Below are 15586 nucleotides of genomic sequence, written 5' to 3'. Positions count from 1 at the left end.
TATTTGCAAAAGAAGCTTGGGGCGGAGAAAAAGCTAGGGAATGGGGAAAATGCAAATGTCAACAAAAGTAGCTGGAAAACGAGGAATTTGGAACATGGCTGCAGCCTGTCGACGTAAAGATGACGAATGTTTATATAGATGTTTATATATATGAGTCAAAGGTACTAGTTGATGGCATTAGAATTATTTCTAAGAGCATTAAAAAGCATTAAATTAGAGTTACTCATTCCTGGATAAACCCTGATATACATACATATACACCCTTATACATACATACATACATACATACACATATACATGCATGCACACAGTCAACTAATGCTGACATGACTGATGTGTTATAAGTCTGTTTTTGAGATGCTTTTTTAAAAGAGTGAATGTTTTAAGATCTCTTATGTTCTGAGGGACAGATTCTGTGACTGCAAAGGCTCTTTGACTAAAAGCACCTTTACGCAGGGGAACAACAGTCTCCTCTAGCTTACTGCCAGTGGGTTCCTGATCTTTACTAACTGACTGAGTGACCATGGATTATTTTGTAAAACAGAGGTTTGCATACTTGATGCCATTTTCCCAGCTTAAAAGCTTATGTTTTTGTAAAATGGCACAATGGTGATATTTTGATATATATATTTTTTTATTTAAAATCTTCATTGTTTTTAAAGAGATTCTAAAGGGTTGCTTCTTGTGTATGTTTGCTTCTCTGAAGCTGGATCTCTATTTCAGCTGAATCCCCTCAGATATCAGGTTACACAGTTTGGCACCTGGTGTAACAGACAAAACTGTCCCTCAAAGGACTTGGAGCTAGCATGGCATGGATGACATGTACACCAAACCAGCACCCCCCCCTCCGGCTGGCCTTTCTGCTGCAGTGGCTGAAATTCTCTATCAATTGCATCATAGAGTTATTATCAGTTTGCTTGACTTGCTGTTGTGGGTGGCGGTTGGGTGAAGCAGTTACCAACTGCGCTTAATTTAATCTGTGTTTACCCTCTGAGGAGGGGGGGCTATATGTGTAAATCAGCGCTCTTCAACGTTTTCCAGGCTTAGGACCCCAAAACTGATGGTGAGATGGAGTGGGGACCCCCTAATTATACATATTGTATGAAATTGTGTTATATCAAACTGGTCCTATAGTCACTATTACAGCTGGAGTAATATATCAAAGTAATTCCTCCCTGGGATTATTAAAGTATTTCTGATTCCTGGTTGATGGGACAGGTGTTGTGAATGAAACGGTCTCCAGCTTGAAAGAGCTCCTGTGTGTCGCTGAATGTGTGCATTGATGACTGAAAGACATCTTCTGCCTCCATTTATCTGTTTACTACAGTGTGTTGAATTCATGTTAATGTGGATTTAAAGACATTTCAATTGGCGGAAAAAATTGCGGGGGGAATATAAAACAAAGTCTAACCAACCAAAACTTTAGTGACCCCCATGTAGTACCTCTGTGGACCCCCTAGGGGTTGTGGACCCCTGTTGAAGACCTCCGGTGCGGATGATGATGGTAACTGGATGCATAATTAGTTCAGTCTTTTGTGTTTTAAATGACTTAAGTTCCAGATTTGAGACGTCGCCATTTGTTTTTAAAAAGCTCACTGCTTTATTTGTCAGAAGAACTGAAGAAGCCTGCTTCTTGTAAAGTTGACTAAGAGACACACCCCACTGCCTGTCTGAGCCTGTGCACAAGCCTTGTTCGTTTGGGAGTCTACCCTCTCACCGTTAAACTGATTATTTTGCTGCCTTTAAATGAAGGAGTGCTCATGGGACATATGATTGAGCCTAAACCCTCAAGTCTTTTGAGTTTTGTGTCCAGACAGGCACGGTCTGTCTCTCTGTTGGGGAAACTATCAGGAAGTTTGCCTGATGAGCTTGTTGATGTGGTTGAACAACCTGGAATGTCCCTACATATATACTTTGCAAAGTAGTTTTAAGTAGATGTTTTTTTTTTGTGTGGCTTTTTTTCCCCCCATGTTCCAGTTACCTGACAGAGTTGGCTATTTGCACTGACCACTGGTCGTATACTTGAAAATCAGCTGTTCCTGTTTATTAAAAGATTTAGAGATTTCTGTGCTTCTTTTCTCCATCTTGCAAAACTGAAAGTGGCTAACTTGGAGTGTTGTTTAGTCAAGAGCCCCATACACGGAGCAGTGTCCTTGTAGCTCTTTCCCTTGTCAGATTTTGGCCTCTATCAGGCTGAATATCAGCTCAGTCACCAGGCGGTTTCTCAGTTTATCAGATCAGTAGCAAGTCAAACATAGGACTGAGCTGTTTGTTTCCATAGAGTTGAGAAAAAACACCCAGACATAACTATCAACAGTTTGAAATTAAGTCACCGCTTTAATGAGATGATTGGAAAACTTTCTCTGGTGTGAAAAGATAATTCAAAAAGAGCTGAGCCTGCTCGGAGGATGGGCAGCCAATCAATTGACTCATGCAGCATGAGCAGGTCACAAGTTGTGGTCATGCTGAAGGACTGTCTGAGCGGCGCAGTGAGAGTTTACAGATTAAACATTGGGAAAAGTTTCATGTGTTCATGTTTAACCTGGCTAACGTTTCTATTAGAAGAAAACTAGTTCAGTCTAAAAACATAATCTCTTCAAGCTTCTTCCTAAAAATGTACATATTGAAATTAGAGATAGTATTTTTTTCTTATATTGGTTGATAACATGCGTTGACAGATTCAATAGAGCGTTGAACAGGGATTCCTTGAGGTCACGTGAAGCCCATGCATTGCTGCTTCCTCTGTTTGCTGTCCATTGCTGCTCTGATTGGGTAATGTTTGTTTAAACTTAGACTAGAGTAGCACTGATATCATTGGGTCATACTATGTTAAAATCAGCTTTAAGAAAAAAAATCAGCAAATATGTGGGATTGCTTAGCCCGATATTTGATAATGGGCACTTGCCTTTAAAAATAAAACATTCTCTATTGAAATAGCAGTGCTGTATTAACTATATGTAATGCAAAGAGTCATTTAGATAACACCTTCACTTGTTCTGGCTCTAAAAAAAAATTCTCGGGGAAAATACAAAGCTAATTTTCCTATTTTGTTGCTATATATGTGCTGAAAGAGGTCTATTTCTGATCTTTCTTACAAACTATAATTTAAAATCATTTATTTTCTTATGGTAATATAAGAGAATCAGAATTTAAACATTTCCAAAAATGTTATCTCTGAGGGTTTTCAGCATATTTTCACTGAGTCTGCCTATTATCTGCTAAAAGTTTAGCCATCTCAATGCCAGAATGAGCAGAAAACCTGCCCCAACAAGTCCTAGAAAATAAAGCTTCTTTAATATTCCCCTCCTATAATACCATGCCTCCCCTTACCTCTTCTATTTTTTCACTCGGATACTGATGATAACTTTCAGTTTTCTTTACTGAGTGAGATCATCCACATAGAAGAACGTTGTTGTCGTTTTAACCTTGGTCTGTTGAATCTTTCTGTCAGTTCTTCTGGTCGGGTTTTTTTTTTAACCAACCATGGTGAAAATCAGCCACTCGGTCTCCAGCCAGGTTCTCTGTTCAATTGTAAATTTTCCCAAATAATGTTTCTCAAGTTTACTTTGATCAGATTTCATGCAATGATAGTTATGATAGCAAGATCATTTGGATTTAGGGGAACATTATTTCCTTCTTGAGGAAAATGTTATTTTATTGAGCTGATTCTGACTGATGTGTGGTTCTAGAGCTGAAGGAAAAAAGCAGCGTTTTGTTACAGGACGTATCCCTGCAGGATTTATGTCCTCGCTAGGGCTGCAACTAACGATTATTTTTACAATTTGATTAACTTTTCATTTAATTTTTTTTTCAGATTAGCTAATCAGATAGGAAAAGGTTCCTTAAAGAAGAATTTTTGCTAACTCAAAAGATTTTTTTATCTTAAATGCCAAATGTTTACAATTTTGGTATAATTGCTACTGTAAATGGGTTTGTCTGTCAGCTAAAGGCACACATTAGAGTAGGGATTTTGGACGATATCCGATATTTTAAAACTCATGTAGCCGATAACCGATACCGATGTTAAAGCTGGACAAAAATAAGTAGTCATTGAAAATAGCAGTTTTCTTATCCATTTCTGACACTTTGAAAAATAATATACTCAAATATATTTTCATATGCTGATATCAAATTGATTTTTAAAAACGCGGTATCGATCTATTTTACTTTCAAAATCTCGTGAAATTTCATCGTTCTGTTACAAACTCTCGTGATATTTTGCAAATTCTTGTGAGATTTTGTCAGTAAAATAGATCGATACCGCGTCAATATATCAACATATAAAAATATGGCAACATTTCGTGAATTTTCGGGGGATTTCGTAGCATAACGATGACATATAGCAATATTTCATTAGTAAAAGAGATTGATATGGTGTTTTTAAATGGCAATATATCAGCATATGAAGATATTGGGATATTTTAATGGATCAATAATTTTTCCCTCGTCTTTAGAAGTTTTTAAGTCTGTAAAAAAGAAGTTTTTGAGGAAGAAGAAGGAGAAACTCAGAAGCTGATCAAATATCGGGTTAAATATCGGTGGGGTGGCCGATGTCCGATATTCAGTTTTAAGGCCGATACCGATAGGGGGCCGATTATATCGTGCATCCCTACATTAGAGTATCTTCACTCCGGTTAATGATTGATCGATTCCTGAATTAATTGACGATTATTTCAATAATCGATTACTCATAATTATTCTGATTAATTGTTTAAGCCCTAATCCTTATCGTCATTCATTGTACCTCAGTTCAACCAAATGTGGAAGATCCGAGAAGGATGAGGTTTCAATTTCCCTAGTTCAGTTAGAGGTTTATTATATCAAATATAAGAAACAACTAATTAGGTTACGTTTAGTTTTTTATCTCTGGCAGATCTAAATTGAAATGATTTTCATTCTATCAAGAATGCTTACAGAAATAAATCTGAATCTGTTGAATCATGATGTTATAGGAAAAGCTGGCCCTGCTCCTCTACAGAAGCTAGGATTGCAGGGGGGAGCGAGTTCCCAGCTTTAGCACAACCCTGTGGGTCAAAGATGAGGCTCCCACCCTGGGCTGGCTTAAGATAATCTTATTGCAAGTATCACTCTTAGCTTAACGATCAAGTCTTTAATCAACGTTAATCCCCTTGTTTGAACGCTGTCGCCTAAACAGATTGTTGCGTACATAAACTGTTGTGGGTTCTCCTTCGTTGGAAGCTTTTTCTTCCAGTCGGCGGACATTCTGGATAAATGAAAAAGATATAGCCATTTCAAATTGGTACTGTATACCAAACCATAATTTCAATATTAGTTTGTTTATTTTCACGTTTTAATTTTTGTCCTAATTAAATCAGCGCTAAAATGTTTAAGGTGTCTTTGTCCATAAACACAGCGGAATATGTATTGTTTGGTTTTGATAAAAAGGATAGTAAGCAAGGTGGGGCAAGGTCATAATTTTCTTTTTAAATCCAAACAAAAATCTTTAAAAACCTGCAGAAAGTTTTTTTTTTTCTGTGCAACAGTCATTAGAAGATTTTTGTCGGTGAATCTGTACTTTGCAGGCTGTGTGGTCCTAAAGACGTCAGATTAAAGGACCAGACTGTTATTTCCTTTAAACCAGGAAACCCCAGCTCCCTGGAACAAGCGAAAACTTAGAGCTGGAGGTAGAGAGTGAAAACTGGAATTCACGCTTCATTACAAATTCACTTTAGATTTTGAAAGGTAGAGAAATGAGCATTTGTTTTGTAACAGTGGAAAGTCACTGGGTTGCATCATTGAAGCTGTTGCGTGGCTCATATGACTTTGCTTCTGCATTTAACATTTAGCTTTCAAGTTTATTGGTTTTTAACACATAGGGTTATAATTGCGCTGGCGGGTAGAACATATATGTTCTATATATAGAACAGACTATCTGTTCATGTTTTAAAGAATAAGAAAAGAGTTTTATCATTGATACATTTGTGAAGATGCCGCTGAGGTGGAGATGGTATCATATTTCCCTCTGGGGAGCTGTTTTCTATTTGCTGACAGTTTGTGTGAAACTGACCCGATAGTGTAGCGTGAAGGGACTAGCTGTAGGTGTACTGGGCTTCCCCCGTCTCCTATTACAGAAGACTTGTTCCCTTTTCTAGTAAGTGTGTCATGAAGGTCTCCATTTGTATTTGCTCTGGTGGCTTTATGGTTTTTTTTTTTTTTTTTTGTTTTTCATCTAAGCCACAGCGTTTCTCCAGTGATAGTGGAGGAAGGTCTCATCTCTTCCCTCAGGGTTTCCACGTGTCATTAAAAGTCATGAAATTAGTATTTTTTTAATCGGCATTAAAATTAATTGTGATTATCTCAGCATTTAAACAGCTTTAATTAAAAAAAATTATAAAAACAATTTCGAAAGACATATATCAGATATAACTGGTTCCCCTTGTTTGTGTTGAACTGCTTCTGGTTGATCGTAAAGCCGTATGTTGGGAAAGGAAGCTTGAGTTAGAGAAAAAGCTAGGGAATGGGAAAATGTTGATAAAAGTGGCTGAAAAAAGAGGAATTCCTGACATGGCTGCAGCCTGTCGATGGTAAAGATGACGAAGGATTTTGCAGTTTTATATATATATATATGAGAGTCATGTGTACTTGTTGATGGCATTAAAATTATTGCTAAGAGCATTAAATTAGAATGCAATGCGCTAGTGAAGCTTCTCAGTCATCCAGGTCATAGTCCTTCCAAAAAAAGAAAATTAAAAACAATCCACTGGACTTTTTGTTTACAAGTTTGAAGATGTTTTGCTTCCCATCCAATGCTGTTGGGCTACTTTAAAAAAAAACTAGAACTCTATTCTTGGCATTTTGAATTGAAAAATATGTTTTGGTACTATAAAAAAAAAAAAAAATGCGGCAAACAATTAACTCAAGCCCTTTTCTTTCAGGTATGGCCTCGCAAATATTGGCCTACCCATCACACCTGCACTCAGCTCAAACAAGTGCCTTAGGAAAGAGCAACAGTGATACCAGCAGACACGCAAGCGAAGCCCCCCGCAGTCATAACACCAGCAGAGCCTTCGAGCAACGACCCCCGCCCAAGCCATATGTGATTGGAGTCAACTACGGAATTGCATTGCCCAATAACGTTATCCCATCTTCAGCTGGTTCTGACCCAGGAAGGCCAAACTTGGGGCCACCAGTTGTTAAAACGGAGAGACCGGCTGAGTCCCAGGATCACCAGATTTCTAAGAGGGAAGCTGGAGGCTTGGAGTGTGGGTTACTGACTAAAGCCTGTTTAGGAGCAGAGGGGGAGGAGGGCGAATACAGAAGAGCTCAAGTAAGAGGAGGTTACAACAGCCTTCTTGATTCCGGTGCCTCCCAGATATGTGAACAGAAGGCAGGTGAAGGTGGGCAACGACAGCGGGAGAGCAACACCATCAGAACCATGCAGATAGTGGAGGACGTACCTGCTATGCCATCACTTCCTCTACCAGTGGCCATGTTGCAGACCAACACTGGGAACAATGCAGACCCTGCTCGAGTCGGGGGTGGAGGAAATCTCACCACTCAGCACAGCAGAGCCGAGGCGGCGACGGGCGTCGGCGTGGCAGCCGACGGGCCTGAGCCCTCCGGCAATGAGGTCACGGCAGGCGCCACTGTAAACAGGAATGGATCAGGAGACGGCGACTATCAGCTGGTGCAGCACGAAGTCCTTTACTCGCTGAAGAACAGCTACGAGGTTTTAGAGTTTCTGGGTCGAGGGACATTTGGTCAGGTGGTGAAATGCTGGAAGAGGGCGACAAATGAAGTGGTGGCCATCAAAATCCTGAAGAACCACCCATCCTATGCACGCCAGGGACAGATTGAGGTGAGAACTTCATTGTCTGTGGCTTGGTAAACTGCCAGCAGTGGCCTGTTATATATAACATAGATATATATAATATTTTAAGTCATATTCTAATGAAATTTGGTCATTTTATCTTCAGGTGGAGATCTTGGCTCGGCTGAGTAGTGAAAATGCGGAGGAACACAATGTGGTCCGGGCTCTGGAGTGTTTTCAGCACCGCAGCCACACCTGCTTGGTGTTTGAAATGTTGGAGCAAAACCTCTACGACTTCCTGAAACAGAACAAGTTCAGCCCACTGCCACTGAAAATCATCAGACCTATTCTGCAGCAGGTAAAACTCACCTGTTAGCTGATGATTTACTTTCCCTCTATTTAAGTTCTTTATGTAAAAAAAAACAAACAAAAAAGCTCTTCAAGTACATATCAATCCATCTCTCCTGATAGGTATCTTTGGAAAGTCAAGTTGTACTTTTCTAACAACCTTTTTTTGGGTGTTTGCTAGCTGATTCCTTTTAGGGTAGTAGTCAGGTTTATAACACAGTCCCCTGCCGGGTTTTATAGGTTCACTTCAAGTTAAGTATATCCTGCCTTCTATAATTTATCGAGGTGAAATAAAGGGAACTTATAATTGTGCAGTTTAATAATAATGTGTATCTCCTTGTGCTTTTCCAGGTGGCTACAGCTCTCAGGAAGTTGAAGGATCTGGGATTGATCCATGCCGACTTGAAACCAGAAAACATCATGCTGGTGGATCCATCCAGGCAGCCATACAGAGTTAAAGTCATTGATTTTGGTTCTGCAAGCCACGTGTCCAAGGCTGTGTGCTCCACTTATCTCCAGTCCAGATACTACAGGTAAGACTTAGGACCATATAGGCGCATAAACAGCCTGGTATAGATCAAAGACTCTACTGACCAATCAGATCCATTAGCAGGTTTAATTGGTTTATCCAGAGCTCCTCATTCATGCATTGGTTAGTCTAAAATGCCTGATGTTTGACATTTTAAATATGCCTCAGTGTTATTGATGTAGAAAGAGCAGGTTGCCCTCTAGAGATGAATTGAGAAGGAGAACTTTACAAAAACCTGATGTACCGTAAAGGTAACACGTACGCTGTACCGATCTGAACTTTTCCCACAGAGCTTGGCGAAGTCTTTTCTCAGCCCAAGTCTGTTCTTATACAACATGTGCTGTATTGGCCTGCATGCTCTCACTTTACAGCATGCCTTTCTGTTTTCATTCTTTGCGTCTGATCTCTATTGAAGCAGGTAGCTCTACCTGCTTTATTCTGCTTCATTATGACTGAAGGGAACTAAGGGACTAAAGTGTCTAAAAGAAGATTTTTCATGTAAGGCTTATAGATAAAAGGAGCTACTGCTCATGGGTTAGGTTTTAAAACTTTAAAGTTGTAGGGAAATCATTCTGGCTTAAACATGTTTATAAATGTACTCTTTATTAGACGATATTGTCCCAAAAGTTAGAAAATGTATATATAAAAAACATTCTGTCTTAAAATTTGTGGTGGTTTTTTTCCTTTATCTTATGCAGGCCAGTTAGTTATACGTCAGCTTGTACACCTAAATTCGGCCAATCATATATCAACGGTCATCTGTCAATCAAATCTTTTCGGTCATAGCATCTTGATTCATATGTCGCAGCTAATATACGCAACGGTTGAAATAAGAATCCTTTCCTTTCCCATTGAGTTGCGTCCCAGTGTTCACGGGGATGGACGTCTGTGTCTTCAGCAGGCGTAGAGCTAACAGAACTGGCAGCGTTGCGAGGCAAGGGCTCAAACATGTACGGCTGGAAGCCTTCTACACCAAACCAAGCTTCTGCTGCCCTGGTGTCTTCTCCCACAACTTGTTTGTCCCCACTTTCCTCCTCTAAATAAAAAATGTATGACGGAGGAGACTCATCCACAACCTCCTCTTGCATGTTTCCTCTGTCCATAGCGTTCCTTGACAGTGTCGTTTCTAAGTCACCAATTTAGTGCTACTTGGTCCCAATGGAATTTCCTATTGGGAACCTACTAGCACTAAGTTGCTAGCTGGTTAGCAAGATGCTTCCGAGAAACTGGCCACAGCAAATTTGCTTGCGAACCTTCCGCCGCAACAATACGTTGATAATCGACCGATGTCCTTCACTTTCTTCACTCGTCTAAAGTCGTGCACCACTCGGGAGAATTCGGAAACGCGAATGGCCATTTGCCTGCCACTTTAATAAAAACATAATTAAACTTTAAGCTCATATTTTTAAGGCAAAATAAATTAAACCCCTGATTTCTTGCTAAATTTTCAGTCATTATATTTCTGTCCCATATATTTCTGCTGTATTTTTTCTTTATTAACCACACAGCAAAGCTGGAAATGTAATTCAATTGCATTCCTATTTGGACAGCTCTTCCTCTTAAGTCTTACAAAGTCTGCCAAAGTTGTGCAATTATTACACACACAGAGACTGTCGACAGCAAATCCACTGCACACACCCTCTGCTCCACTTTTCTTACCAATTGTTTTATTGATCTATAAGGAACAAAGCAGTTCCTCTGTTATTCTGGCTTTAATTTATGCTGCTTATGTTAATAAGGGGATGTGAAATTATGAGCTTCCTGCTCTGATGCAACTTCGGTTGAGCTAAAATGAGCGTTACAGCAGTGAAATATCGGCTGTAATCATGTAACACACTTCCTTATTTTTTATGGGTCGAATGGGTCCTTCCCTAGCACCCCCCTTTCTTTCTGAAGCTTGGTGTGGTGCACAGCTGTTATGTAACATGAAGGATTTGCTCCGCATTTGACCCAGTAAAGTGTGTATGAGTCTGAGCTCATGTTCCTGTGTGTCTGTGTATTTTGTCTTATGCTGTGTTGGCAACACTGAGATCACAGTTCAGTTAAAAAGAGGCTGGCATGAATCTAGGAGAGGTCAGTAAGGACACAAGAGGCGAGGGAAGAATGTGGTTTATGAAAACCCCACATTTAGATCCAGGAAAAAACATTCTGACATTCCTGCCTGTGTGTTTGTGTCTTTGGGTGTGTTCATATGTATGAGCTGATGCGGTGAATGCAAAGGATGGGTTCTACATCTCTTGTTACTTGTTCTGCTGTAATATTTATCACATTAGAAAATCGATGTGATTAAAATCTTTAGCTGATTACGGGGGGGGGGAAATCTAGTCATCTAAACTTCTAAAACCTTGGTAGCAGAAGAAGCTACATTAAGCTAATGTATTAATCGATCAATAAATACTTCCTTTGTTTGAAAAGGTAACGGTAAACTAAGTGGTTCCTTCTGGGAAAGAAACATTTAAGCAGACGAGCACTGAACCAGTTTTCATATCAAGAAGGAATGAAAAAGAGTACATCGGGTTAATCTGTATAAGCTGAGTCTATGGCTTTGTGTCTTGAAGAGAAACAGCACCAATCACTGAAGAACAAGCTCAGCTCTTTCATCTATAATCTAAGGTGTTGATGGTAGCAGCCCAGCTTTTGCTCCAGGATGGAGTCGCAGCCAAACAGCCAGACCAGATGAAGCTACTATGAATACAAAAAGCGGAGAGAACTAAGTTAGTGGTTGAACTAACAAAAGCATTAGGAATTGGAGACTAGAGATGGAATTAAGCAGGATAATGAAAAATGGTCTCTGTCCTCCAGCAGTATAGCCTATAGCAACATAACTATAGAGATAGCTCAGGATAGCCTGAGCCACTCTTTACTATAAGCTTTATCAAAAAGGAAAGATTTAAGCCTAGCCTTATAAATTCAAAGGACCACTAGTAAACCTGCAAATTGAGAGCAAAGTGTTCAGGTAGGAAGCTTGGTTATTTAGGGTTTTATATGTGAGAAGGTGGATTTTAAATTCTATTCTGGATTTAACAGGAAGTCAATGAACAGAAGCTAGGATAGAAAAGATAAGATCTATATTTTTAATTTGCATCAGAACCCTGGCTGCAGAATTTTGGCTCAGCTGAATCATAAAAATAGAAATGGATATTGCATCAGAATCCGTAAGGTTGATCAGGCTTTTTGGATTTGCATATTCTTGTGGCTCATTTTTAACAAAGTGCTTTTCTATAGAGGGAACCCTCCCTCCCCCATGGTATTAATAAACCAATCATGTAACATGAGTCTAGATTGTTTTAAAAAAAGTTTATTTTGTTTCTAAAGACTTTAGACTTGCAATACTAACAATGTTCAAGACCTGCAAGTAAAATGTTCAATTTCACTTTAGTCATAAACATCCTTTGAGTCTGATTAGTTCAAATATGATTGTTGAAATACGATCACACACATAATGTTTCACACATAGAAGCAGAGACTTTCAGACTATTTCTGTTTTCTGGTGAGGTCTAAATACGTCCACTTTAAGTTTTCTTGCACACCACATGCTTTAGTTTACTTTACTTTATACTTTATTTCGACCAGAGCTGAAAGTTAGCAAAGTTATGACCCAGTAGAAATGAATCTTTGCAGGTTAAGGTCTAATTCAGATGTCTGTGTTTAACAACATTTTCACAAGAGATTTAACGATGGGAAGCTTGTTCGTTTTATTTTTTATATTTTTATGAGGGTGATGGTATATGCAAAGCAGATAAACAGAGCCTTTTTTATCTGTTGCACTTTGTACTGCTGTTTTTGTAAAAAGGTTGACAGTATATAGAAAGGAGAGGCCCATGGAGCCTGCTGTGTTGTTTACCACTGGTTGGATATGTCAACATTTTTCACCTGCAAGGCAGTTTACTTTGAACATCAGGTCATCAGGAGATTTTTTTCATTTTTTCACTTTCTTTGTTTTTCTAAATCTAATCTGGGGTTTTCCCTGGTTTTTCCAGGGCTTTTTATTCAGGCAAAGTTTTTAAACACTCAAAAGTTTAAATGTCAGTCTGAAATGTAAACTGAAATCTTAAGTACAGGTTTGCAAGCTTCACTTGTTCTTTGAAGAATAAAGTACTTGTGTTTATGGTTATATCAGAAATGTTTTGAATGGGGGCACAGTTTTTCTCCTTTGGTGTCAAGGAAAAACGGCCTTATCTGTCATCAGTGGGGACGACGTGCTTTCCAATTATGGATCTGTTTTTGCTGGTTAATGAGTTCAACTCTTCAGTGGTTACCACAATTGTTAACCAATCTGTGGTTCTCCTCCATCTTAAACTAGAGCTTATTTGCCTGGACGCTTTATTATGGGGTCTGCAGTAACATTGTGAAAGATTACAGGGAAGTTTTTAGGGTTTAAAATTTAAAAAAAAGTGTTTTCAGGGTTGTTATAAGTGTAAGTATAAGTGTGGATGTTGGGCATAATGTATAGAAACACTGATATTTCCAGACTATATGCTCTTGTCTCATTGTCACCTCTGTCTGTCTTCTGTTTGCCATCCATTTACCCATTCTTTTATCTGATTATCCATCCTTCCAGTCGTCATTGATTTATTTGACCAACCACCTGCTGATCGTTTTATGCCTGTTTTTCCTGCTCCAGTAGGTTCTTTCTGGAATTTATGTTGGAAAAATTACGAATTTACACAAGAAATTGAGCTCTGTCTTTCAGATATGAGTGTAAAAGTCGTATACACTGAGTGCGAGGTGCACTTGATGTGAATGGGGAAAAAACTCCTTTCTAAAATCAATAATGGTCACAGTTCCCTTTAAACGATTTGTTAAAAGGTGGTATGCGCCTGCATTTTGTCCCACTACTACTACTTCATCCTTTTAGGGAATTTTATCATTGAAGCAAAGTAAAATCATATTTCTGTATTTAAGTTGTTGCAATAGTTAATGGGTCATTAATGCGTCTCCCTCCTCGCATACGGAAAGATTAACTAAATTAACGCTTTTTTGCTTTCTTTGCACGTTGAAGATTAAAATCAGTTGGATTTGTTTTTAGAATTAATTAATTTATTTTTTGTCAGCCACTGAAGGTAGAGCTGCAGTAAAGCGATGGGCTCCTGATCCGTTTGTTGTCGTTACTCTTCAGGTATAACATTGCTCAGCTTTTCAGTGCTTGTCATGCCAGACTGTGTCGCTGCCATGGCAGCGGGGCCTGATGAGGCGACTCGTCTGTCCTGCGGGGGACGATGACGTCAAACTACCCACAATGAAAACAGAGCAGAGGCCTTCATTAATAATTAATGTTCTGAGATCAGGTGGAGAAGACGGCGGCTATCGTCTCTTGTAGCTGATAAATTCAAGCATGTTCTGCTTAGGCTTATCATGAGGTATTTTCTTGGTAACGGGGGTGGCGCTTTACTTTCGGTACCTTTTCTCATCACATTAACACACAAACATTTCCTCGGCTGTGTTGTTTAGGCAGCCATATGTGCACCACATGTTTCCTTCTAAAATAGTTACATATTGACTCAGCATGGTGGGTTTACTGCAGTTTCACTGAAAGACCAATGGGTTTTTTGTTGTTGTTCATCTTGAAAGTGAAAGTAGGGAAATATAAGAGACGCCAGGTTTGTTGATTTATGTTGTGGAATCCTGTTTTGTTGTTATTGACTGTGGAAGAAACATGATGTGACTCTGGAGCCCTTACTGGCTGGGATAAGAAAGTGTTTATAGTACGCAATAACTAAAACATAAGCACTCCCTGGAAGTGCTTGTTTATGCAACACGTTGGCAGGCTCTATGGTTTTAGTATGTTTTTTTTCTCCTTTCAGCCTTAGAAATATTAAAATGTTTTTAGTTTGTCCTCTAGTTAAATGAACCTCTGTTTTTGTATCGTTTTGTGTGTGTTTCTGTTTTTTGTCGCGAATTAACTTAAATCCATTATTTTTTTAAATCAGAAAAATTAATATCTGAGCCCGAAGCTTTTTGGTGTGAAGGTTTAATTTCACTTTCAAACTTTCATTACACATCTCTCTTTCGGACACGTTTCAGTTGCTGTATAACTGCACATAGTTCATAAAGGCAATCATTTCAGTATGATCCACATTTAATGTTTTACAAGTCTAACCAAAAAAAATTATCTTTTTATTTTGCTATAACTGAAAAACCCATCACCTTCAACGGTCACAATAGTAGGAACATGTATTTAACAGCTGATTAGCTTCTGTTTCTTTCTTCTTTCAATGCAGTTTAATTTGGCTAGTAAGCAGAGGTTTAGTAGTTTCTGAAAATGGGAAGCTTTGTAGTTGTACAGATTCAGAATTTTCTATTCCCTTACCAGGATTACCAAAATAATCACTAATTGGTTAAAGTTAATTATTCAAAGATACTTATTTACATTTAAATCAAATAAATAAACCCTCTTTTGTGGCTTAAAATGAAGCTGAAGTGCTGCTGGAAGGTTAGAATTAACATGGGATCTGCACCTGGCCTTTCTGATCCTCTCAAGCACACCTTCTGGCCAAAGGTAGTTTGGGGCTAAGAGAGGCTCCTTTAAGGTAGACCTGTAATCAGTTCTACTAAAGATAAATGAATGATTTTTTTCAAGGTCCTTCTGAGACATTATTCCTTTAATCTTGGAGATGTTCTTTAGGTGATAGAAGGGTGACTTTGTTCTTGTTTTTGTTCAGATTTCGCTGCAGAACATTTTGTTTGTCTATTCATTGATTTCTTTTCTGCATTTACCCAAAGCTGCGCATAGTCACCTGGTGACATGGTGTTGTTTTGGCCTCTGATTAAAAGTTCCCTACTTACACTAAACCTCCTTTCCCACAAAAATTATGGGGTTAACTCTGGTTTTTCAAACACGGGTCAACTCGCTAAAAATCTGCTTTTGGCTCCCTTCCTATTGGTAAACGGAGGTCTGATTCCCCACTGGGAAGCTGTGAGGCCTCTGTCCCCCCCAC

General features: G+C 38.9%; 1 protein-coding gene across 2 annotated transcripts in view; it reads left to right on the top strand.

Moving 5' to 3' along the window:
* LOC107100954 (homeodomain-interacting protein kinase 3-like) overlaps positions 1–15586 on the top strand; it is a 40661-nt gene that overhangs the window by 1547 nt on the left and 23528 nt on the right. For both annotated transcript variants that reach the window (XM_015399657.1, XM_015399656.1), the window contains exons 2-4: positions 6897–7819; positions 7938–8129; positions 8471–8652. In XM_015399657.1, coding sequence (XP_015255143.1) covers positions 6897–7819; positions 7938–8129; positions 8471–8652 — 1297 coding nt within the window. The remainder of the gene's footprint in view (positions 1–6896; positions 7820–7937; positions 8130–8470; positions 8653–15586) is intronic.

This window comes from Cyprinodon variegatus, unplaced genomic scaffold (assembly GCF_000732505.1).
Source record: "Cyprinodon variegatus isolate N-32 unplaced genomic scaffold, C_variegatus-1.0 Scaffold1035, whole genome shotgun sequence".
NCBI lineage: Eukaryota > Metazoa > Chordata > Actinopteri > Cyprinodontiformes > Cyprinodontidae > Cyprinodon > Cyprinodon variegatus.
The sequence above is the reverse complement of the archived record's forward strand: the minus strand, read 5'-3'. Positions and strand labels throughout refer to the sequence as shown.